The 26,695-nt window shown below is 38.6% G+C and overlaps 2 protein-coding genes across 3 annotated transcripts in view; one reads left to right on the top strand and one right to left on the bottom strand.

The window, feature by feature from the left end:
* Window positions 1-274: 274 nt before the first annotated feature.
* Window positions 275-7,995, bottom strand: Grp170 (hypoxia up-regulated Grp170 co-chaperone protein). Of its 2 annotated transcripts, XM_028179136.2 has the most exons (10): window positions 7,817-7,995; window positions 7,391-7,707; window positions 6,770-6,912; window positions 6,364-6,524; window positions 5,435-5,589; window positions 4,314-4,524; window positions 3,961-4,193; window positions 2,589-2,700; window positions 1,080-2,487; window positions 275-389 (listed from the first exon to the last, which is right to left on the bottom strand). In XM_028179136.2, the coding sequence occupies exons 1-9, from the start codon at window positions 7,829-7,831 to the stop codon at window positions 1,090-1,092; spliced, it is 2,745 nt and encodes a 914-aa protein (XP_028034937.2). In that variant the 5' UTR covers window positions 7,832-7,995; the 3' UTR covers window positions 275-389; window positions 1,080-1,089. The 2 variants fall into 2 exon arrangements, with proteins under 2 accessions (XP_028034937.2, XP_028034857.2); XM_028179056.2 differs by having other exon boundaries at window positions 275-2,487.
* Window positions 7,996-8,243: 248 nt separating this feature from the next.
* The window catches only part of LOC114253263 (forkhead box protein N3), a 31,470-nt gene continuing 13,018 nt past the window's right edge, over window positions 8,244-26,695 (top strand). The window contains exons 1-3 of the mRNA XM_028188068.2: window positions 8,244-8,402; window positions 19,600-19,814; window positions 26,019-26,116. Coding sequence (XP_028043869.1) covers window positions 19,600-19,814; window positions 26,019-26,116 — 313 coding nt within the window. The 5' untranslated portion in view covers window positions 8,244-8,402. The remainder of the gene's footprint in view (window positions 8,403-19,599; window positions 19,815-26,018; window positions 26,117-26,695) is intronic.

Raw genomic sequence — 26,695 nt, 5'->3', positions numbered from 1 at the left:
GGTGAAAGGCTAATTGATTTAATCGACATTTCGCATACCTAATACGCGACATTTATCTTTGTAATTAGAGGTGCGTTTTGTTTGGTATTAGCATCAACAGTTTGATGTTTTTCAATTGAACTAAAATTAAGTTTACAACATTCTTAGCTTCTTTGCTATGATATTTTTTCCAAATTTTAAACTACTAATAGTTCTCGTGCCTGTAAAGTTGTAAAAATGTCGCTTAAACCAAATAGGCTTTCACCCCTTGATATAACAAAAATAAAACAATATATTTCTCCATTGTATAATTTATTTTCATTTGCGACTGGGTGTTGAACATATCTCACTAAAAGTATTCGGCTCAGTCGACGCACCGTTTTTCTCACATGCACATATCTTATTTTAAACTAAAAATAAAAAAAATAACAGTATCCTGAAAAACAATTGTTTTTCACTAAAAAACAAAACCATCAAACCAGTTTATTAATGAGACTACTAAACAATTAACATTAGCATGCTACAAAGTGAATGTGTCTTCAAGTGAAGTGAACGTATACACAAGATATTTATAATTCATCTGCGTAATCGCATTTTTTTATTATCATTTGTACGATGTAGGTCCATTCTTCTAATCTTATGTCCATGTTAGAAAAACTAAATAATACTCTCACAAACATTATTAAGCCTTTGTTTTATCACATAAATTACAATAAATACCAAGCATCCTCATCGTCCTAGTTTATCTGGGGCCATTGCAAAATGAATCAACAGATAGTAGTATAGCCATACTATATTTTTACAAAATATAAAAAAATTATAACTGAACCATAACAATAAACATATTTTTAAATTCATCGTCGAATCAAAGAAAGGCGGTCAGAATTATTGAGATTTAAATAATAATGACTTGTTCGCTTTTAACGGTCAACTATCACGCATATTACCTATTCCCTATTGTTCTATGGAACTATATAATGTTTAATATAGCTAGATACAAGGCCCTATAAATATTAAGATTATTATTTATTTAGTGAAAAACGAACAAGCCACACCGGCTTTCAATTAAAAAATAAATTAGATTAATAATATTAAGTTACATTGTTTCTATTATAACTCGGAATGTTCAGCTTGACCGTCAGAGAGCTGTAGGGGTGGCTCTGTTGATTCTTCTTTAGGGTCCATCTCTTTAACCTCTTCTTCTGGTTTATCATCAGCACCGCTATCATCTTGAGGAGCCTCCTCCTGAGTCTCGGGATTCTCTGGAGGCTCTATCACGACTTCCTCGGTTTTATTATCGGCATCTTTCTTGACTGGTTTCTTGGGTCGCCAAATCTTCATTTTGTTCAACAAATACTTTACTTCTCTGTCGAGGTTTGCCATTTTTTCTCGAATGCTGTCAACCGTCAATTTAACGTCTTCGTTCTTTTTCAGTGCCTTTTGTTCTTTGATGGCCTTCTCTAGCCAACTCTCAGTTTCCTCGATCTTCTTTTCTAAAACGCCAATCTCAACTTCGGTAAAGACATCTTTCTCTTCATTCGACTCTTTGGTGAAGTTCTTTGACATTTTAAGGAATTCCTTGGAACTATTCAATAAGTTTCGAATAGCTGAAACTGCGTCCGCCCTTTCCCTGTGTTCCCAATGCTTGTAGAATATGGGGTGAGTTTTTTCTTTGAGAGCGTTAAGTTTTTGTTCGAACAGTTCAGTGTCTGCATCGTATCCATCATCGTATAACCATTCTGAAGTCTCGCTGCACAGTCTACGGATCTCCTCAATTTCCTCCTCAGTTCCACATTCAGCATACTCCTCCATGTCGATCTTCATTTGAGCGTCAACAACGAACGCTTCTAGATTATTCAACGCCGTTTCTCTTTGGACACGCTTCTTGTCGATCGTGTTTAGTTCATTTATCTTTGCTTTCGAATTCTTGAACTGGTCGGTTGACAAAGGCTGTAAGTTGAGAACTAATTCTTCGGAGTTAATCGGTTCTTTCAGAATAACGATTTTCGGTTTAGGTTTGCTGTCAGTTTCTGTTGAATTCTGCTTATCAGTGGTCGTCTCGTTGAGATTCTGTGTATCGTTCTTAGCTTCTCCCTGGGGTTGTTCTTCAGTTTTTTCCGGAGTTTCTGAATCTGAACCAAATAATTTACTAATAGTACTTCCGATCTTAGACAGAGTGCTATCTTTGTCTTCGTCTTCTGTGACGGTCTTCTCAGCAACAAATTCAACGTTAACCAAGTTTAGTATGCCGGAGTCATCCATATTGAAATGTGCCTTAATACCTTTATGTTCAACATTTTCGCCAACATGTTTACCCAAAGCCGCGGAAACTCCACTCAACGAAACCTCACTCAAGTTCAGAGCACCAATGTACTGCAATTCAGTGGATGGGATGTGATCAAGTTCTGCATAGTTCACGTTGAAGGAGAAATCCTCAGTGTGCTTATTGAAAGTGATCACCTTCTTCTGTGGGTAGGGGTTCATAGGCCCAAAGAGAGTTCTCTTAACCTGGGAAATAAGTTGAATTTAATTTACAGTATTATCATATTCCAGAGCACAGAAATCTGTGTCAAAGTATTCGGTATTCATTTGTATATAAAAAAACTTACCAGCTTGTAGACGCCATCGGCGTGTCTTGTGAAGACAACTTGTATTGGAAGCAACACAGCATCTCGTACATTCAGAGGGGCCACTTTGTATCCTGTTGCTAATGATGCCGCTCTGTGACAGTTGTAAAAAAAAAGGATTAATATCTGCCCTCACATTGGAAGACAAAAAATGTTTTATATTTCATATTAGGTTTAGTTAATTTTCGAATTTTGTAATAAATGCTCCTCGGTATACTTTTTGCAATAATCATTTTAGCTTTTCTTATAATATCAACCTCTTCGTTTAAACAATAATAAAGATCAAGAATCCTCCTCCATCGTATATTGGATCTGGACATATTTGCTCAAAACTTGTTTAGTTTTAAGAAAAAAATTAGAAACTATTTAGCTCCTAAACCATGTTAATTGTTCTCATGTTATTTGTTGTTATGTGGTTTATTGATGGATTTTTTGTTTTTAAAATTTTTATCTGATTTCTTTTTGTTCCTTTTATTTTTCGTTTTTTCTTTCAGATTTAATTAATTTTATAATCATTTGGTACTAGAACTAGATGTTAGCTGTGATTACCTATAATTAAGTGAGCACATGTCATGTTTATATATTTTTGTACCCTATGTTTAAGCCAGTGTTTCATTTGTTGGTGATCCATCAAATAAATAATAAATAAATAAAAGAATACTAAACAAAATTATCCTAAAATTCTTGTATTTCTATTGAGATTAGTATATTAGAAATTGTTCCAATTATTAATATCTATCAAAAACAAAATTCCCCATTAAGTTAAGCCCCAAACTAGAAATTCTCTCTATCTTCTAGCTCTTCTAAGCAGACGAGCATACGGCCCACCTGATGGTGAGTGGTTACCGTCGCCCATGGACTTCAGCAATGCCAGAGGCAAAGTCAAGCCTACAATTTTATTTTATTTTTAAGGCATTTTATGAACTGGTAACCTTTACGTTATATCGTATTTTAATTATAATTCTTATTTTCATGAAAAAGGACAATATGGAGTGAAATGAATGAAATAAAGATGATTAATTTGAGACATTAATCAACTGGGATGAAATCAAATGAAATGAGATGAGATGATATGGGATGACATATAATCTTAGTAAAATTGTGGTTATTTACTGAGACTTTTTCAGTGGACTTTTTGGAGGATCCCGAGAAGTTACATTTAGCGGCTTTGTTTCATTTTCCCACATTTGCGCACTTTCACAGATATTAAACAGGTTATTAAAACAATCGTTATTACACATTTAAACTTGAAGAAACACTAAATTGACAAAATAAAACAAATCACACACAACTTCACTCCTCGCGTTCCCGCCAAAAAGTCCAAGCCTACGAAATATACCCTAATGCGTGTTACCTGTAGACAGCTCCGAGAGTGGCAGCCTCGTCCGCGTTGATGGAGCGCGCGGGCTCGTGCTGCACCGCGTCGGCGAGCGCGGCCAGCACGGCGGGCACGCGCGACCCGCCCCCCGCCACCACCAGCCGCGCGCCCACCCCCGCGCCCCCCGCCGCCGACACCGCGCGCCGCACCACCGCCCCCACCCGCTCCCAGAGGTCAGCACATAGCTCTTCCAGCTCAGCCCTGCTCACCTGTGTGTATATAATGTCGAAACATAAATTATTATAACTATACTCAGGTGGCTTGTGAGCTCGTCCACCTATCTAAGCAATAAAAAAATTTACTTACATTTTAAAATATACAATACTAACCTGCAGCTTGAAGTCTTTGTCATCAAGAAGGCTTTCAATTTGAGCGTAGAACTCGGTGTTAGCAGAGAGCACGACCTTTAGCCTTTCCGCCTCACGGAACAGTTTCTCCATAGCACGAGGTGACGCTCGCACATCGCCTCCACCGTTAGCCTCCCAGGCTTTAATCAGATGCTCGCGGAGACGAAGCGTCATTTCTAAACCTCCAAGTGTTCTAAAAATAAAGAGACAATGTAAAGTTAAAACTTAAATCTTATTTATTTATTTATGTACTCACAAAAAAGAAGACATAGTACAGAGTAATAGGAAAATTTTATTATGTACAAAGGCACTGCTTATTTCTTTAAGAAATCTCTTCCAGCAGACCTGCGAGAGGATTATGAGAATAATAATTAAAAGTGATGAGTGTGGGTTTATTTATTTTATTAGTTTATTTTATTTCTGGAATATGATAATGGTTTACAATGGTAAACCAAACCAAATTTGGTTTTAATGGTATTCTAAAGACCAAGTGTGTAATGCCTGAGAATCGGATGAGTATTTAAGGAAAAAGAGATGAAAGCACAAATAATGGGACATTTGGCTTAAAAAAAACATTTCGGTAATAACACCTGTCTTGACATCTGTGTCTCTGATATCTCTCATATAGGACTTTTTTTTTCTTATACTATAATGTAGACACATAGTAATACCTCTGAAAGTCATACTGAAGTAGTACTAGAGGCATAGTAATGCCTCTGAAGTTTATGTGTGACTCTTAAATGTATGACTAGGATTTTGACACTAATCATACCAACACTTACTGGTACTTATTTCTATGCACTTATTTATATGACAAGTGTTACTCGAAATAAACAAAACAAAACAAAAAATAAAAGTATAATAACTGTAGATTAATTGGTAAGAAAAAGTCATGAAGTCAAATGTGCAAAAGTAATAAGATGATACGTGCATTTTCAATGCAAAAGTTCAAAATGGGTCATTTGACCCATTATGGTATGTTTAGTGTTAAACAATTAAGTGAGAAACAAATCAGAATGAAATTGTCATTAAGGCACGTCATAGAAAAGGAAAAATAATTTCATCATCAAAGACATTTTTTTCAACATTACAAAACACATTACCTGTCAAAACCAACACCTAAGACCTGCAGTTGTGGCACAGTTTCAACATAAACCTTGTCCTTAATTTTGACTGTCTTGTATTCAACTAATGCGGCTTTAGTCGAAGATGCTCCCATATCAAAGAACAAAGTGTACCATGCGGTTTCATTGATTTCCTTGAAATTGAAAACAGTATTGTTAAATCTTTACCTCCTAATACTTTGCAAAACTTTAATTTATTATTAATCTTATTTTACTGTTGGTAAGGTGCCTTTTTTACGAACCTATACTTATAAGTATTATATAATACCATCTATTTCTACACATGTCTCAATGTCTCAAGATGTAGGGTTAGGATTCAGCTGCCTATGCGATTCGTTGACCACTTAAGAGAAGGTAGAAAGTTAGCTCATACACCCATCTAGGCAATAATAATAAAATAATACTATTGATATTTAAATATAACTATAAGGAGTAATTCAGAACCACTATATTTTACATTACTGGTGGTAGGACCTCTTGTGAGTCCAAATGGGTAGGTACCACCACCCTACCTATTTCTACCGTGAAGCAGTAATGCATTTCGGTTTGAAGGGTGGGGCAGCTGTTGTAACTATACTGAGACCTTAGAACTTATATCTCAAGGTGGGTGGCGCATTTACGTTGTAGATGTCAATGGGCTCCAGGAACCACTTAACACCAGGTGGGCTGTGAGCTCATCCACTCACCTAAGCAATAAATAAATAAAAATTAAAAGTTGAAACTATTTATAAATAAATTGTATTATTGTCAATTTCAAAATCAATCTTCTATGCCATAAATTACAAAAATTCCCAATTAAAAACGTAACATGATTTGAATTACATCAGCAAGTTAAACCTTGAACATCTGAAAAAATTTATCATGGGATTTTATGGATTGTATGATATTAAAATTTTAAATACACATACCTTTCTCCTGAATATGCCATAGTTGATAGCAATAGCAGTATAATCGTTAATCAACTGCAGAACATTCAAGCCTGCTAATGAAGCAGCTTCTTTGAGTGCTCTACGCTCAGCCTGATTAAAGTAACCAGGAACTGTAATCACACACTCGCTAATCTGTTGGCCTGTAATAATACAATAATAGTTAATAAAATTATTTGTAACTTAGGATGCAATAACATCTAGACAAATTTTGGTGCATTTATCAAAGATGACACATTTTTAAACAATAAAATAGTAAATTTTTTATGTATCTATAAACTTTAATTTATAACTAAAAATAATACTAATGAAGGTTAGTTTCTTTTTTAAAACTTAGCTTATTCTTAGACTTTCAGTACTTTAGTAATTCCAGGTAAGTATATTTTACCATGATTAATTTCAGCAAAATCTTTGGCTTTGGCTAGAATCTGTGCAACTAACTCTTCAGGTGTAAATTTTGTCTTGTCATCATGCACAAATTCAATTGTGCCTCGGTCCGATTCCACAATTTCATAATAAGGGAACCTCTTTCTGAAATAAATTGTCTCACATTTCAAAAAAATTGTTAAGAAAATAAAAAATAAAACACATTATTGAAGTAAGCTGAAACAAACATAAATTCTAATTACTTTTTGTTACTGAAGCAGTAACAAAATCAGAAAGCAATCTTTATGCTCATAAATTTATGCTAGTTCCAACAAGCAAGTCAATTTTTAATTATTACATTGCATTTTTAATAAATATGTCTCTCAATGGTGATTTTTTAATGTTAGCATATTCTTTTAAAGATTAATTCTTAATAAAGAATCACAAATTCTATCAGTTTCACTATCAGGTAATGTTTCAATACAACTTATTCAGGTGGCCATTTAATAGGTACCCATTATTAAATTCCAATTCATCATTAAATTTTGATTCAACTTGCTAGCACTTCATTAATTAAGACAATTGTTTTAGTTTTGTTATTTAAAAATTGCTAAATTCTCAACATTAAGTAAGTATTACATACCTGAATAATTGTACAAGAGGGTGGTCATATGTCTTGCCAAGAAGTTCAAGTAAATATTTGTAAGAATTTTTAGGGAATCTGACTCCAACTGTCACAGCATCTTCCCCGAATGTCCGAACATCATCTCTGAAGGCAACGACAGCTGGTGTCTTCCTCTTAGACTCCTTGTTCAACACGATTTCCATAGGAACACCCGGTGACACTATGCCAACCTTCATCCATTCTGATCCAAAATCAATGGAAATTACTGCCGCCGCATCGATTTGTTGGCTTAAAAGTATCGGCAATAACACCACACACAACACACTATACATTTTCTGTAATAAAAAGTGAAAACCCGTTGAATTATTACACATTTATCACATAGTCCCGGAATGTAGGTTGCCTAGACAAAACTCCTGTTTTTATATGAAAGTATACACTTACTGGAAATATGGTCATCTTGTATTAACAAGTTACCATCTAGACAGGTGTTACAGAGTAGCCGTCTTCATATAATTTAAAGAAATTATTGAAATAATTTCTATTTTGCTTCGTTATATCGAGCCAGCTACCTTAGTCCACGTCAAGTTTAACGTGTTTTGTTCTCTATGGCCATTCGGCATTCACTTTGTTGCCAGCATACAGAGATTGTTTTTTCTATATATTTTTTAGCTTAGAGCACTCTTGAAATAAAAAAAGAAAGAACTTCGACTCGGTCCATTAAAAAATACTGCATCGCCAAAATGTGTTTTAAGACATAAACTTTATTTTTCTTTTCGGCGTTCTTGACAGCTAAACTAAAAAATCGACTAAAAGTAAAAGGTCTACCCTAAGCGGAAAAGGAAGTGTGCATAGAACTACAAAAACCATATGTTTATTTATGTAGGTTCCTCTGTAATTTGTGGTTTGATTGGGTGTTGCGGAAGGTGTTTTGTTGAGTGTTGATCACAAGTACGGAGGTCGCGGAATGCTGTTTATTTACAGTTATTAAATCCTGTTCAGTGCGTCTAACAAAATAATACAACACAAAGTAAGTTTACTTCTGTATCCATAGTACTTTTATGTTACATCTCTCAGAAAATAATCATTTGTAGCGTAATGATTGCTACTGTTATTGTGTTTTTTAAATTGCGCATTTCGGATTTTGTACATCACAACGTGACTCTTAAAGTGTTGTACCACTTGGAAACGTCAAAATGCGTGAAGTGTGCAGATATCGTTTACATGCGGTTCTAAAAATGTCTAGACGCATGAATAACGACGGGGCGCATCTGCGGCGCTCCATCTAAATATGGAACGGGTGTTAGTGTAGGTCGGTGGTGTCCCAGTGTGGTCGTCCCTGTAGTTACGTAACAGCCCTTGGAGTCTGGCACGTGCAGCACGAAGTACACGCGGTTCCACGTCGGTAGCGTAATGCATGAGCACGACGCAGCGACGCACGCGGTCCGCCGCGCTATCCATCGCACCAGTTTCCTAGCAACATGTTGTTGACGCTGTTCTTCACCTCATCAACACAAATACACATGGTTACTAGGTGTTACATCACACAATTGGTAGAATAGTTACTATAGGTTTGATTTAATCCACGTTGTTAGGGCGCCTCCTACTCATAACACAACTGTTTGATTACATTGATTGCAACACAACCACATTCAAATTAAAACTTTCCTGTTGTGACTAATGTGAGTATTATATCATTTGGTTGTGTTTTGCTAACAAACTACTGAACCTTGATCTTATAAAGTACCAAAAAAACATAAATTGATACTTTGAATTGTATTCAACATGTCCAAGAAAATTGTCTGTAACAAAAATAGTATTAGCAGACCTTTGTGTAACCTAGATTACAATTATCACTTCCTGTAGGATTTCTAATTTTGGCTTTTCACTGAATGACAAGACAATGCTCCACTTCCAGATTTACAGGTAGAAGTGATTCTGAAATTGTATTTTTTTTCAAGGTACATTTACTGTATGAACATGTAAATATATATTGGAAAAATTACCCAGAGCAATATGTTGCATAATTCTGTAATCTACATGATATAATATATTTTTTGTTTCAAACTCATTGATTACATACATTATTATTGTGATATTATTAAATGGCTTTAATATCAATCATATATCAATTTATCATTTTTCAAAATGAAATCATTAAAGTACATACAAGAAAATTGGACAGCATTTTGAGAGTTTTCAAATTATTTTAGAAGAAAGAAAAACTAAGAATGACATAATATAATAAACCAATTGAATACAGAAACGGCTATTAATGTTATCAAACATTTTTTTGTATTTCAGAATGTGATATAAAGTGGTTGATAACTGCCTGTTTATCAATAGAAATAAAAAAATGATTGTGATTTCTTCTACACATACAAAAAAATATATAAATTTGCAGTGTGTGTGATTTTAGTGCACTCACAAAAGAATAAAGTTGAAATTATCTGTATGGTAGCTCTTTACCTTAGATGCTAAGTAAAAATAGTTTTTTACAAAACTTATATCAGAATAGAGGCTTGAAATTTTGGTACCTCTTTATGTCATAGGAAATCACTATGAATGTATTTCTATAAGTTTCAACCCTTTAGGTGGTTTAATAAATGAAGAAGATTGTTTGGAAATTAATCATTTTAAAAGTAAGAAGCATGCAATTGGGTATTAAAACTTATAAAATTTAGTGAAACATATAATTAAAGGAGATTATATTTTTTTAAGTATTTTCTCTAAAACAATTGCTTATCATGAAACTTCGTGAGATTTTTCGATCATGATCGCCCTCCATGGAATGCTTCTGTTATAGTACCATCAACGGACAAGAGGTGGCGTGCGATTACTTTTACGGCTTTTCGCGAATTTTACATTTTCTTCGTCAAGTAAGACGAAATATCAAAGACTAGCTGACCCGGCAGACTTCGTAGTGCCTCAATCTATAAATAAAAGACCTAAACTTTTGTATAAAATAAACTTAAAACAAACAAAAGGAATCCGTCCGACGGGGGACACATCAAAGGGAAAACAAAATTGTTGTTTTTTATTTAATTCCGAGCTTTTTCATATTTATCTACCTATTAAACCTTCTCTGGACTTCCACAAATAATTCAAGACCAAAATTAGTCAAATCGGTCAAGCCGTTCTCGAGTTTTAGCGAGACTAACGAACAGCAATTCATTTTTATATATATAGATAGAAGATAGATAATAAATTTATCTATTATTACTTATATGAAATTCTAAATGCTATCAGTTAATCATGTAAATATCCTCACACATTTCCTCGTGCAAACTGTATTAGCAACCTATTACAAACACCTTTACTATTATGGAGCTAGAAGAAAGAAAAAAACATTTAATCATAATCAATTTAATCAGTCTAGCTCCTAAACTACATACAGCCTCGCCTTCCTTGCCCCGGGCTCGCACTGGCTGATTCAATATACCCTTCATTATAAACGTCAACAAAAATATTATTGCATAATAAATCCGACACAATCAATTAATTTGCAGCTGCAATTAGTTTAATGACAAAACGGGGTAATAATACATTAAAATACATTCGGTATTAGACGAACGTTCTTACAAAACAAATTTTACGGTATGCGTAACGTGATAACATTCGAAATTTAATTTTTTAAATTACAAAACACTTTTTTTTCTCAAGGCTTTTAAAGAGAGAACTATTTCAATTATAAATTAATTTCGTATTAATTGAAAATCGTCGTTCTACACCAGCACGTCGTTGGTACGGAAGCTAAGCCAATTATGTAGTTAATTAAATTAGTAATTTGCAATAATAGTCTGCGTTCAAAATAACTCTGCCATCTTTTTATAATCGACTTTTCGGAAAGTTGATAACACGTTAACAAAACTTTACTAGTCTTTTGTCTCTATTTATGCACTCTATGTCTATCTTCGAATATTCTATCTATCTTCAGAAGGCATAAAAATCAAAGCTGCAAAAAAAATTCTGCAATTACTGGTGGGATATGTATTGTTTGTAGGAGTGGGTACCGCTATCTTTTTATTGCATTAAGTACTCCTGTTTTCCGTTTTGGAGGGTTGCTACAATCGTAGGAATTACTGGTGTTGGGTAGGACTTACTCTTGTTAGTCTGCACGGATTCTGCCGTGAAGCAGTAATGCGTTTCGGTTTGAGGGGTGGGGTAACTATACTCAAACTTTAGAACTCATATCTCAAAGTGGGTGGCGGCATTTATGTTGTAGATGTCTATGGGCTCCGGGAACAACTTAACTCCAGATACGCGGCCAATTCGATAATACCTCTATGCTATAAATAAAAAAATAAATTAAAATCAAACTGCTTTATTTAAGGCGATGTCGTTGTTATCTACAGTTTGTCTGTCCCATAATGATAAAAATGTCGCGAACTTAGATTCGAAATAACTCAGCATAGTAAATAAAATAAATATTGCCAATGTAAACATTCTAAAAAAAAAACAAGCCATAATACGCGTCCACATTAAAACATACAAATATTTTCGTTTACTAAATAAATACTATAAAATCATGAGTTCTAAAATGTACTTGCTTCTTTTGGTTAAACAGTAAAAAAAGTATGTAAATGGAATCGTCAATAATGTAGGATTGGTAAGAACAGAGCGTATGAAAAGTGTGTGGAACGGAGCGTTAAGATGTGAGTGAGAGAAAACGGAAAGAAAGAGAGAAGAGAATGACAGAGAAAAGGAAGATGGCGAATTGAGCAAAACGTAATAAAAGTATTAATTATAAATTATTATTATAATAGAAAATTTTGAAACAGTGGAGGTTCTATTTTATGCGCTGCGATCCCTTTTCTACAATAATGAAATAATTTTCCTGTTAGTTAATAGCAACTCTTGAAGAACAATCTCATTCACGATCGCACGGAGCGTTCGCGATCTCTTCTCGTTTCGCAATACAGAAAAAAAAAACAATTAATTTATTCTACAACAAGAGAATTATTATTGAAATTAGGTTTGATAACGAATAATTTGTATTCCAACGAACCACCGCTTCATGTGTTAACATAAGAAATTCCTTTGAACGTTTTCGTTAATTACAAACGATGACATCGTCTTCTCGCATTAAAACTGTATAATCTCAAAACTTAACTAATTTTACAGGAGAGTGTTTTAAAGGTTTAACTTATTGTGATATTTTTAATATTAATCATCTTTGCAACATTTTTTTGGTTTTTTACACTACAATGTATGTAGTGTAAAAAACCAAAAAAATCTGTATTTTAAAGAGAAAATTATGTATTAATTTTGTTAATATGTAGTAGTCAAAATATAGATATACTAAAAAAAAAACCGAAAACTAAAAAACGCTCTTTTGACAGTAGTTTTATGAGAAAAAAATACTGGTGTTATCAAAACGATTCCGCGTATTAACTCAGTTTCGAATATTTTTGGGAATTGTACACTTTTAATGTGAAAAGACATGTTAAATAACTGAAACTGTTCCGTGAGGCGGAAATGCTAAAGGTCGTGCTATCTGCTAACACCGAATTCTACGCTCAAACTGAAAGCCTTCTTGATGGCAAAGACTTCAAGCTGCAGGTTGGTATTGTATATTTCAAAATGTAAGTTAATTTTTTTATTGCTCAGATAGGTGGACGCGCTCACAGCCCACCGGGTGTTATACACTTACGGAACCATAAAAGGACAGCGTAACTAATACGCTTTAAGCATCTTCGAAAAATCGCGCGTTAGATAACGTAAGCGAGTTATTTACTATGTAGCGGTGTGTTCGGTGGCGCACGGTGACGCCACGCGACGCTACGGTCGTACTTCGTACATTTCGTTTCGTTGTCTGTTACTATGCCAAGGCCGAAGCGATATTATGTGATCTTGTCACCGCGTCTCAGCGATAAATTAAATTACGAAGATTATTATTACTTTTGCCGCGTATATCATATTCAGTTTAATCACGCTTAAACTTTCCTAGAATAACGGGTATAAACAAATTAATCATTTAATTACACACTAGAGGTCCCGCAGTAGTCGAAATTCGACTATAATTAATTGGAATTGTAAGTTTGTACACTATTATGATTGTATTTCATACTTCTATAATCACAAATTTCGCCAAGACTACACTATAAAAAATATTAACAAAGACAAACAATATTTAATCTATTCTCAATTTGACAACAGACGTCAAGAACAAAAGTTTGACAATGAATAGTATGCATGCGTGTGTGCGTCAAATACATGGTATGTAGTGTGTGTAATGTTTTCTTTATTGATTTAATTTATGCATTATTTAAAAAAAAATTAGCATTGTACACTTCTTCTCTATATTCTCTATAAGTGTGGAAAATTTCATACTCCTCCGTCCGCGCAATTTTCGTAAAAAGGGTATAAGATGCGAGTCGGTAATCTGGTTACCGGAAAGAGAATTAGAGTAAGAGATGTCATAAAATATATTCTAAAACTAAAATTTAAATGGGCAGGACATTTTCAGAGCTTGGAAGCTAATAAATGAGCTCAAACTGTAATCAATTGAATACCCCTAGAACAAAAGCGTAAACTAGACAAACCACTATAGAGATGGTGTAATTTCATAACAAAGGTGGCGGGAAATCTTTGGTCGAGAACAACAATAAAAAAATAGAAACAATAGGAGAACATATGACGAGATTTTTATCGCCAGAGGCGAATCTTGCACCGCAGATAACTATTAACAAACTAACAGTATTCAAAAATAATTTTATTCTGATCACACTAAAAATATAAAACTGTTTATTATTATTGGCGAAGGTTAAAAATAAAAGCTTCATAATTATTGTTATAAATTTTAATAAGGGTGGCGATATTGTCTTTTGTGTGTGTATATTGACTATGCTATTGTTTATGTAAGACTTGAGACATCAATCCGATCGATCTCATTGAAGTTGTTTGTCTATTTATTCTTAACCTTTAAGTACCCACATATTTTAATATAATACATAGTTAACACAATTTAATGTGAGTTTCCCAAGCACTCCAATACCAGAATTTATTAACGAATAAAACTAACATTTACAGTTAGTATAAATATCAATCAAAATTGCTTTATCCACCAAGTAAAACTATACCACACTATTCATCCTAATCGACAATATTTTAAATGCCATTTTTATTTAATTTTTAAAATCAGATTGTGCACATCGAAATTAAATAAAGTTTTTCGTTCACGTACCTACTATACGTGTGTTATCTATCTTTTTAATTTCCCGAGAAAGAATAAAATTAAAAGAATATTTTGGATGTACATATTATTATAATACACTTAGAAGTTCTACGAAACATGTTATGTGCCTTAATTCATTAAATAAAAAAAAGAGATAATAGTTTCAATTCGAAGTAGGTTATATCGACCTGAAAAACTAAAGTGATATGATTAACCTAGGTACAAATGTAAATCGCAATGCATTCTGTTCTTGCATTTGTTGGACAAACGATATAAAATGATTTGTTTGTCAATGGAAAGCTCAATAAAAAACTAAAATGTGGTGTCGTGGGACACCAGGTAGGAACGAAGTTCCTTCAGCTAATGTAGAATCGACACAATTTGCAAAAAAAGAAATTGTGCTCAATTTTATGTAGGTTTTCTTGGTTTTTCTCTTAAATTTTCCTGATTAGTTTTTATTTAAGTACGGGAAAGTATTTAGGAAATTCAGTATTTTAGGAAATAATAAATTACGTAAAATAAAAAAATACTAATTCAAATTATCAATTAAAATAACAAAATATGTCCCTTTATTTTTGTTTGACAACATAAAATTACATAGAAATAGAAATAATTACAAAATAGAGAGAGAAGGGATGAGAGAACGAAAAGAAAGAGGGAGAAAGAGAAAGGTATTATACACTACTCGCTTGTGTATACGACTGTCGCGCCTGCGCACGTCTCATTTAACGGTTTTTTTCCACGGATTTTTTCTTACGGTTTTACTATCACATTTTTTTCAGTTCGGTCGCGCAGCAAAATCCCGTCTCATTTAACGGTTTTATTCCACGCACTTTTTTCCACGGATTTTTTCTTACGGTTTTACTATCACATTTTTCTCAGTTCGGTCGCGCAGCAAAATCCATATCCCCTCCAAGCCTGCCGTAAGGAACTTCGTTCCAATAAATCGGGGTTTTGATGCTTTGTATTCTATAATTTAGGTATAGTCTATATTCAAGCTAATCGCCCATAGATTACTACATCTTACTTAATCATTACGTGACCGAGAAACCCAGACGGTGTTATTCATTGTTTAGTGGTATTTTCTTTTTTATTTATTTTTATTGCCCTTGTAGCCAGACGAGCATACGGCCCACCTGATGGTGAGTGGTTACCGTCGCCCATGGACTTCAGCAATGCCAGGGGCAGAACCAAGCCGCTGCCTACCAAAGATATCAAGTTATTTATTCTTTCGACGTTGGAAATTAACAATCAAACCCTGAGACGTGAAATCTAAATCTCAATTGTAATGCATAATGGTTGTTCCGTGCTTAGAACTAAAACGCATAATTGGTTCCCCTTAAAAATAGGCAGGGAGAAGGTACCTGCCCGCGTGGACCTGCAATGCATTCTTCAGGAAATACCGTTGGATGATCGCAGTATGCGGGATATACAGCCACCCAATTTGAACCTTAACGAACTTAAGTTAGCTGTATTTATAGTACGGGCAGACTTGTTCTGCTAAGGAAGGAGGGACGCCCCGCGGACTCACCTGCGGGATATCGTCCCATCGTGCTGCTGGACGAGGCTGGAAAATTGCTCGAGCGGGTGGTGGCCGCCCGCATCGTCCAGCATCTGACGGGGGTGGGTCCCGATCTGTCAGCGGAGCAGTTCGGATTCAGGGAGGGCCGCTCGACCATCGACGCGGTGATGCGCGTGCGTGCCCTCTCTGATGAGGCTGTCGGCCAGGGCGGGGTTGCACTGGCGGTGTCCCTTGACATCGCCAACGCGTTCAACACCTTGCCCTGGTCGGTGATCGCAGGGGCGCTGGAGTATCACGGCGTCCCTGCGTATCTCCGTCGGCTGATCGGGTCCTACCTCGAGGACAGGTCGGTCGTGTGCACCGGGCACGGTGGGGCGGTGCTCCGCTTCCCCGTCCAGCGCGGTGTTCCACAGGGGTCGGTCCTTGACCCTCTCTTGTGGAACATCGCCTACGACTGGGTCCTGCGTAGCGCCCTAAGTGCTCCTCTTCCGGGTCTGAGCGTAGTTTGTTACGCAGACGACACTTTGGTCGTGGCCCGGGGGAGGGACTTGCGAGAGTCTGCCCGTCTTTCCTGCGCGGGGGTGGCCTTCGTCATCGGCAGGATCCGAAGGCTGGGTCTGGAGGTGGCGCTCGATAAATCCCAGGCCCTGTTGTTTCACAGGGCCCGGAGAGCGCCGCCTCAGGGGGGCCACCTCGTGATCGGAGGCGTTCGCGTCGAGATCGAGGCAACCGGGTTGCGGTACCTCGGTCTCGTACTGGACGGTCGTTGGAGCTTCCGCGCTCACTTTGAAAGATTAGGTCCCCGACTGATGGCGGCTGCCGGCTCGCTGAGTCGGCTGTTGCCGAACGTCGGGGGGCCTGACTTGGTGGTGCGCCGCCTCTACACGGGGGTGGTGCGGTCGATGGCACTGTACGGGGCTCCCGTGTGGTGCCACGCCCTGACCCGCGACAACGTTGCGGCGTTGCGACGGCCGCAGCGCGCGATTGCGGTCAGGGCGGTTCGTGGATACCGCACCGTCTCGTTTGAGGCGGCGTGCGTGCTAGCTGGGACGCCTCCCTGGGACCTGGAAGCGGAGGCGCTCGCTGCGGATTACGCGTGGCGATGCGATCTCCGCTCCAGAGGGGAGCCGCGTCCCGGCGCGGCGGAAGTTCGAGCGCGGAAGCTTCAATCTCGGCGTGCCGTGCTCGAGGCGTGGTCTCGCCGCCTGGCGGACCCCGCCTACGGGCGACGGACCGTCGAGGCGATCCGCCCGGTCCTCTCGGAATGGGTGAATCGCGACCGAGGACGTCTCACCTTCCGAGCGACACAGGTGCTCACGGGACACGGCTGTTTCGGTCGCTACCTGCACCTCGTCGCCCGGAGGGAGCCGACGCCGAAGTGCCACCACTGCAGTGGCTGCAACGAGGACACGGTGGAGCACACGCTCGCGTACTGCACCGCTTTCGCGGAGCAGCGCCGCGTCTTCGTTGCAAAAATAGGACCGGACTTGTCGCTTCCGACCGTCGTGGCTACGATGCTCGGCAGCGACGAGTCCTGGCAGGCGATGCTCGACTTCTGCGAGTCCACCATCTCGCAGAAGGAGGCGGCGGAACGGGAGAGGGAGAGCTCTTCTTCCCTCTCGGCGCCGTGCCGCCGCCGTCGAGCCGGGGTTCGGAGGAGGGCGTTTGTCCAGCTCCAGCCCCTATGAGGAGGCAGTCTCCTCCCGGTGATGGTCACGGGGCGACCTAACGGGGTTGAGGCTGCGCCGCACGCTACCGTCACTCTAGCGCGCTGGCACCAGGAGGACGGGACGGCGCGTCGGCGGCTGCGGACTGCGATGCGGTCCGCATTTTCGTCGTCGCTGTCGTCGCCGAACATACTGTTGAAGAGCAACCCGGTCGGCGGTGTATCGCGTTCCGACCCGGCAGGCTGGTTCTGGCCCAGCGGGGTATCCCGGAACACCAGCGGCACCGCCCGGGCGGCCTGGTAGGGCCGCCGTACCGCGGAGACCGACGTCGTTGGTCGTCGACTATCGCCTCGACGACCCGTCGGTCGGGCGTCCTCGGGGTGGCGCCGCGTGTCTGGTTGTAGTGTTGACCGCGGGAACCCCCCTACTCTGAACGGGTCCTGACCCCGGACGGAGATCGGACGTCGGGTGTAAGAGTGCAGGGGAGTCGTTTAGTGGGTGGGCCCTAAAATCCTTGGGCCCGCGATCTGCTCTCAACACCTGCAGATCGTTGAGTCTCACATACCCCGCGCGCCCCCTAGGCGCGGGGACCTCGTAGGAGGTTCGGCCCCGGCCCGAAAAAAAAAAAAAAAGCTGTATTTATAGTATAACTAGCTGTAGCCGTCCGCTTCGCTGGGCATTTAAAATTAACATTATTATTTCTCATCCCCACAAAGATTCTCATCATTAATGCCCCCGCAACTGGTGTAGGGAGTCCAACACTCATATAAATATTAGCCTATCCATTAAGTACATGCATTTTCTACATAAATACCAAGTATCAAGTCAATCGGATGGATGGTTCAGTCGTTATAACGGAACATCCGCAAAAACCACTAGATTTATACATAGAGAGTATAGATATGTATTATAATTTAATAGCCAATCGGAAATATAATTACATATATGTATTTGTATGTAATTGGTAGGCAGCGGCTTGGCTCTGCCCCTGACATTGCTGACGTCCATGAGCGATGGTAACCACTTAACATCAGGTGGCCCGTATGCTCGTCTGCCTGCTAGGGCAATAAAAAAAATGTAACAACCTCTTGTGAGTCCGCAGAGGTAAGTACCCCTCCTATTTCTGCCGTGAACCAATAATGCGTTTCGGTTTGAAGAGTGGGGCAGCCGTTGTAACTATACTGAGACCTTAAAACTTATATCTCGAGATGGGTAGCGCACTTACGTTGTAGATTTCTATGGGCTCCAGTAACCGCTTAACATCAGGCGGGCTGTGAGCTCGTCCACCAATCTAAGCAATAACAAAATAAAAAAAACTAACGATTATGCGAATAAATAAAAACATATCTTCGGTCTTCAGTTTTTAAGCAGAATAACAGATCAAGGCTCTTGTGCCGTTGCAGTTTTTTTTCTACCTAATCTGAGAGCCTTGAGAGACTATTTCAGCGTAACCTTAACTAGTAGGTGAGCTCACGGGGCTCAAACCTGACGACGTTGCTAACATGAACCCTAGCAAGAGCCGTGCTTCGCAGAATCTACCACCGGATCGGAAACGCGACCCGCTGAGAAGATCCGGCGAGAAACTCAGTGGGCTTTGTCTGTGGGTTTATTTTTGCGTCGAGCCCTTCGTCGCAAGCGACGGGTTCGACGAGACTATGACCGGTGCTTGAGGTACCTAAAAACACGGTTAGTGGATCGGGAGGATCGGAAATGACATGTTTGGGGCGACGTCGACTGCTTTCCATTCTGTCCGCAGGATCGGGAATGTAGTTACCGGCGGCCACGATGAGAGGGTTCTCGTGTCGTGCCGCTTTATCGAAGTGGGTGCGGTTTATAATAGTCGTGTATTTATGCGAATCAGATGGCGCCAATGCGCGGCGAACGTGGCGGGTCGCCGGCCCGAGGCGTTCGCGCGTCACTGCCGCTGCCCCGCCGGCTCATCAGACAGATCGCGAGGCACGTCGCCTCCAGCGGCCGCTCGCTCAGGCGCCTCGAGGTCTCCGGGCGGGTCATCGACAACTTCGACGACATCGAGGGCGCTTCCGATGACTCGGACATGGAAACATCGCAACCCGCGTGAGTTTACAGACAACATGACGTATTTACGACCGCTATTAACCCTTTGACTGCCATGTATGTCACCGGCGCCCTACGCGGCACGTCTACGACATAAATGCGCCACTCACTTTGAGATATCAGTTCTAAGGTCTCAGTATAGTTACAACGGCTGCCCTGCCCTTCAAACTGAAACGCATTACTGCTTCACGGCAGAAATAGGCAGGGTGGTGGTACCTACCTGTGCGGACTCACAAGAGGTCCTTCGACCAGTAATATGCACTGCAGCGCTGAAGTAATTATGTCGATTTCTGGTACTAAGCGTCTGGATTGTCTAACTTTGCCTACTTTTGTTTTTAATATAATAATATCGTCTTCTCGCATTAAAACTGTATAATCATATTTTTAATATTAATCATCTTTGCAACATTCGTTTTTTTTTTTTTTTTACCAGTTACGTCTTTTAACGTAAGTTAAAATTACGTATTAATTTTGTTAATGGTTGTCAAAAGATATGTAAATAAATAAATAAAAACTAAAACTAAACTACGCTCTTTTGCCAGTGTTTATGACAAAAATACTGGCGATACCAAATGATTCCGCATATTAACTCAATTTCGAATATTTTTGGAAATTGTACACTTTTAATGCGAACAGACGTTAGACGATATGTGTTCACGGCCGTTATTAACCCTTTGACTGACATATAGGTCACCGGCGCACTGAAGTAATTATGTCGATTTCTGTTACTAAGCGTCTGGAATGCCTAACGTTGCCTACTTTTGTTTTTAATATACGTTTTAGTATTTTAAGGTGTCATGCAGTTGGAGCAGCGTCCACAGCGGCAAACGTAGGCAAACGATCCAACTCCATACAAATTTGAGTTAACTTTTACGCTATCGAGAGCGTTAACAAACTAGAAATAAGCACACTGAAATCGAAATAATTACTTAATACTTCAGTGCGCCACGTAGGTAACCGGTGACCTACTAATGGCAGTCAAAGGGTTAATAGACTGGAGGTGCTACCTTCAAACGTGTTATGTTTACTTCATTTCTGTGTACTTGATTCTCGAATTACACCATCTATACTAATATTATAAAGCTGAAGAGTTTGTTTGTTTCAACGCGCTAATCTCAGGAACTACTGGTCCGATTTGAAAAATTCTTTCAGTGTTAGATAACCCATTTATTGAGGAAGGCTATAGGCTATATAACATCACGGTAAGGCCAATACAAGTGGAGCACCAATAAAGAATGTTTCAAAAATAGGGGTTTAAATAGCTCCTTAACATTCTATAATTCAAAAATATTTTCACTTTCTACATAAATGAAGTGGGGGTAAAATTTAGCGGTATGCCAAAGTAACTAATTTCCACGCGGACGGAGTCGCGGCTAAAACCAAGTTACTTAATATGCTGTATCAACATATAACCTAGCGTTTATTTATATAACTGTTCACAGCGCGTAATTACGAATCGTTATTTTACGAGATAAATACATTATGTGTTATAACGGAAGCAATTAAAAAAAAAACAGTCCCTTTATTGCCATATTACAAGTGGTTGACATTTGAAAACATCGATAAAGTAACTTTTGACTCGGACACGGCAGTGATAGGTGTTGTGTAATAAACACATCGCGTTACGAAAGGTAGGAATGATAAATACATGTATCGTTTACTTCGATAATAGTCGTCGAATGTTTCGACTACGCTAGCAATACTGGCATATTACACAGCAGTTTCTTAATCAACGTTTTATTGTTTTATCAACCGAGCAACTGTATTATTTTTATCGAGCAATACGTTTTTACCCACTAACCTAGCGAAATGTACTTACATATATTTACTGCAGCTATCTGTTTTAGTTGAAGTTGTCGTTGATTGATGAACGTGCGTAACCACGCGAAATGTACTGTTCTTTTAGATAAAGAAAATAATCCTTTCAGTCTATCGACCTGATTTTGGATTCACCTCGAAACATATCGTCTCCGTTACATAAAATTTTTTATCGCTATTATGGACCACAGTTACATGGCCACGTTTGTCTGTGATTATTTTGGAGTATAATAATATCTTAAAATAAAGATTTCAATTGTTTTAATGTGTATTTGTTGCTTTTTTATGTTATTGCTCTGTTATAATGTGCGATAGTCAGGAACGAGGCTGACCTGATTTCAGCCATAATTGATTTGCGATTAGTATACAAGCGCCACTTGTCAACCGTTAATTATATTTAAAACCCTACTGAGTTTCTCGCCAGATCTTCTCGGTGGGTCGCGTTTCCGATTCGGTGGTAGATTCACTGCTCAAAACACTGCTCTTGCTAGGGCCAGTGTTAGCAACACTCTCGGGTTGAGCACCGTGAGCTCGCCTACACATCAAGGAGAAGCTGAAATAGCCTCTCTAGCCTATCAGCATAGGTGGGAAAATAAGTTAATTATAATACCCACGAAACTTTACCTAAAGTGCCAAAAAACAACTATATAAATCAAATGTTTGCATTTGCTCATTTGAAACTACATCTTTGCATTGTTCGGTACACGTGCACTTAAAAATTTATTTTAAATTAGAGATGCTAAGAATCGGGAACAGTACACACGTGATAACGATAAGGAATCTAGAGCGATGTTTAAGATTTTGTTTTTGTTTTAGAAAATGTAATAGAGACTGCTCATTACGTTATTATTATTAGTTTAACTGATATTAATAACGCAACCTCATTCTACGTGATACAACTGAACTATAGATGCATTAAGCTGTTTTCAGACTACGCTATACTATAGTGCCATATAGTATAGCATAGTAAGTTATCGTGCGTTGTATACTAAGCCAATAATATATAGTACAGTAGGTACAATGTGAACGTGTCTATAACAATGTATGGTGCGCGATATTGTTGTGCTGTGAGCTAAGTACTATATGCTATTATATTATGGCGTAGTCTGAAAGCAGCTTTATGGTCGATTGCTTGGATTAAATGTTACCGGTACAGCCCCGTTGATTCGTACTGTTACGAATTAAATTTTTATTTAAGTCTAGGAATGTTTTAGCCAAAAATTAGCCAATTATTCAAGTTATTTTTTTATATTATGATTTTATAAATTAATAAACGGCTTTAATAAATTATACCGATACTAGAATACCAAACTGTGGCCATGACTTTCTAGGGGTTATTTTTCGTTTGGCACATTGCTTAGGTGCTGAACTAGGATCTAAACAACACGATGACCGCTAATGATTATCGAAAATCCATTTTTCAGTGCCAGACAATACGGTTCAAAATCGCTTCGTTTCTGTGTCTGTTAAGCAACGCTAGGCATACCATAACGCGATCGTTCAGTTCGTGAGGCATCAAATGGACCAATATTGTTTTGATGTTATTGTTAAAAGCTTCTTTTCTATATTCTATATTTTCTATACTTCTGGCTATATATTTCATATTATATGTAAACGGTATATATCTGTTTATTGTATGTATTATATATTTTCTATAATAATGTATTGTCTTTAGTACACCGCAACATATCTACTATATTTTATATTTTTTCCAGGATTTCTGTAAATTAAACGGTTGTCTGGAAGAGATCGCTTTTAGCGATAAGACCGCCTATTGTACAGATGTATCTGCTTTTTTACTGTTTTTTGAATGTAAATTGTGTTTTGGTGTGCAATAAAGTGTATTCTCTCTCTCTCTCTCTCTCTCTTTTTTTAAATAGAGATAGTTATCAGTAGCTTCACTTCAGTCTTTAATTCGTCGTTGTTGACTTTAGTTTACGGGCGACCACGGAACTCAGTTTTTAGATAAAAAATTCCATGTCGGAAGCATTCAAACCAATAACGAGTCGTCCGTTCCTATACGAGTACCTATAGTGTTCCCTATATTCACGTCATTAACGTTGTGAGCCGTTTATGTGGTATTGCCACCGCGATAGAACTCGTGTTTTTATCGTGTCTATATTAACGTGCTGAAAACGCAAATGTACTGAAAACAAAACACTGATCAGTAAACAAACGACTGAATTTGAAAATAGAGCTTCACATTCTTAAATTAAAATTCATATGTTTTTCGAATTGATTGCCAGCCATACAGAAATTACATTTCAAATGGCCAGTATTATAAAACGGCAACTACATACTTTCAAAGACCTACGAACCGTTGTAGTGGGTTAGTGAGAGCTGTAATGCCAGCCGCGATTTCAGGCTAAGCCGTTCCGCTTGAGGGGAATTCAGGGATTAACGAAGACGCGCGTACTAAAGTACATATCCTAATAGATATATTATGTCCTATTCCATACTAAGACGCCAAATTTAATATAGAAGACAATAGATAGATAAAAACGGATGTTATGATACTAAAAAATTTACTTTTGGCCGTCCATTTTAACTAGCGTAACTTTGAAGACGTCTTCATGTTGAAAGCTAAAATTATTAGTGACTAGTGGCCCGCGCCGGCTCCGCTCGGGTCTTTAAAAAAATTTCAACGTTATTGACGTTGTTTTATGTTTTTAAATAAAGAACACTTATTGCGGCATAACTATAATAGTTAAACATATGCTGTCGCGATACTTTTTGTAAATAATAATGTGTTCTGCAAAGTCGTAGTACATTATTTTATTCTTTCATCAATAGTTTTCGCAGGGCACGCGATGTAGAGAATATTTTAAGGTATTTTTTTACACCGTGGGTTACATTATTGGAATTTTAGTAAGGATCCTTAATTTTTTTTTTAAAATATTACAGCCTATGTCACTCGGGAATAGTGTAGCTTCCAAACAGTGAAAGAATTTTTCAAATCGGTTCTGTAGTTTCGGAGCATATTCAATACAAACAAACAAACAAATCTTTCCTCTTTATAATATTAGTATAGATTAGTATAGATATCCACATGTTCTGAGCACACTCAATGTCAAGTGAAGTACGCGGCGATTATTACATAATGCTCTAGTCATTGAACGGGCTTAACCAAGTTTAACGCCACTCGTCCGGTAACCGGGCAAGCAGAAATGTATGACGTGATGCCGGCTGTACACGCTCGTATCGTGCTCTCATGTCCTCTCGTCTGCTCTAGTCGCGTAAAGGCTCGACACGAGACCACACCATAAACATGTGGCGATAGCCCTCATGCAAAGCTTTGACAGATGCTTGAATCTCGCTTACGACATTTTCAAGATAAGCTCATTCGGACCGTCGGTCTACCGAGCAATATCACCCGCTTGCCGGAAGCTTCCCTTTGTCGTTAAGCATCTCACATACACACTCGTTGTATTAATTGAACTTCGTAAGTTCGTATGCCCGTTGCGATGGACCTAGAAGAAACTGACGCAGTTGGCGGACAAATAAACGAACTAGTGTGTACAGGCGCGTTCTCGTTTTCATCGCGAGACTCCTCGAGAACCTTTGACTCGAGCGTAAAAAACCGACATGCTTTCGAGACCGAACGAAGCCACGTGACGAGACTAGGGTGCCGTGTACGTACGCATCCTCGGCCTGCCTCGTGGTGTCTCGACTAGCGTGTAAATCCAGCGTGATGTTTTTCGGCTGACCGACAACACCACAACGATATCTCGGAAACATCCCGGTTCTCGTCCATGAGGCATTATCGCGCGTGGTATAGTTGCGGTCATTCGATGTGCACCGTCGCTGGGCAGAATGTTAAAACGTATTTTCAGAATTTTTACTATATGGGTGGAGAGCGGTACTGGAAACTCATCATGGGCAGAGTAAGAAAGAGACAATGCGCAGTTAACTCGATTGTCTCTTTCTAGAGCACGAGATACACGAGCAAATGTGCCTTCAAAAAAAAGACTTACGTACCACACTCGTTACAAACGTATTGTTATAGATATAAATGTTTTTTATTCTTCTTGTCGTTATGTAGGGTCAGCGCAGCATGTCCTCTTTTTCTATTCAGGCTAATCATAAGTCATCGTTCTCACACCCTCACGAATATCCTCTTTCCCAAAGTCCATCCCAGTCTTTTTAACACGGCCCATCATCATATTACCGTCCACTTTCATACCTAGGGTCTTTTGGGCCACATAATCAACCTCTCTTCGCATATAGAAAATAAAGAGCGGAAGGTTATTGTAGTATGGGCATGTGCCCATTTAGTATTTTCCAGTACTTTCCAGTATTTTCTCCGTCACTACTGTCGCACTCCACCTTATATACTCGTTTCTTAAATTAAATGTATTGTTATATTTCTAAACTGTATTGTGATAGGGTTGCATGTGGAGGGAATGCCGGTAACTTGCCTCCAGCGGACAACGACGACGATCTCACCAGCCTCAGCTGGCTACAAGACAAGAACCTTCTCAGAGGTAACAAGATTCGGTTCATTTTCCCTAAAAAATGAAATCTAAATAAACCAATACTATACTGTTTTTAATGAGATCAATGTCTCTTTTCATAGTTGGCAACACAGTATCACAATTATATATCTTTTCTTTTCTAAAGTTACCATATCTGTCTTATGTTTATAGACTTATAGATGAGCTAATCGCTGTACTAGCGTTAAATGAGTACCGGAGCCCATAGACTTCACGATGTGATCGACCTCACATTGAGACATTTAGTCGAAGTCTCACTAGGCTTCAAACTATTTGAACACAAGTAACAAAATACTTCTTAGAAAAAGATGCGTGGCCATCACCGTTCCAAAGTACCTCGCACTACTATTTTTTTATTTTTTTTTATTGCTTAGATGGGTGGACGATCTCACAGCCCACCTGGTATTAAGTGGTTACTGGAGCCCATAGACATCCACAACGTTAATGCGCCACCCACCTTGAGATACAAGTTCTAAGGCCTCAAGTATAGTTACAACGGCTGCCCCACCCTTCAAACCGAAACGCATTACTCCTTCACGGCAGAAATAGGCAGGGTGGTGGTACCCACCC

This window comes from Bombyx mandarina, chromosome 18 (assembly GCF_030267445.1).
Source record: "Bombyx mandarina strain Sakado chromosome 18, ASM3026744v2".
Lineage (NCBI taxonomy): Eukaryota > Metazoa > Arthropoda > Insecta > Lepidoptera > Bombycidae > Bombyx > Bombyx mandarina.
Note: the sequence above shows the minus strand (reverse complement) of the source record. Positions and strands in the feature narration are given on the sequence as shown.

What these genes read in the sequence shown, in the direction of transcription:
- Grp170 (XM_028179056.2), bottom strand. An exon ending in CCTCTTGTACAATTATTCAG is followed by an intron (nt 6,913 to 7,390) that starts GTATGTAATACT and finishes AATTTATTTCAG; the next exon opens with AAAGAGGTTCCCTTATTATG. An exon ending in CCGATGGCGTCTACAAGCTG is followed by an intron (nt 2,488 to 2,588) that starts GTAAGTTTTTTT and finishes CTTATTTCCCAG; the next exon opens with GTTAAGAGAACTCTCTTTGG.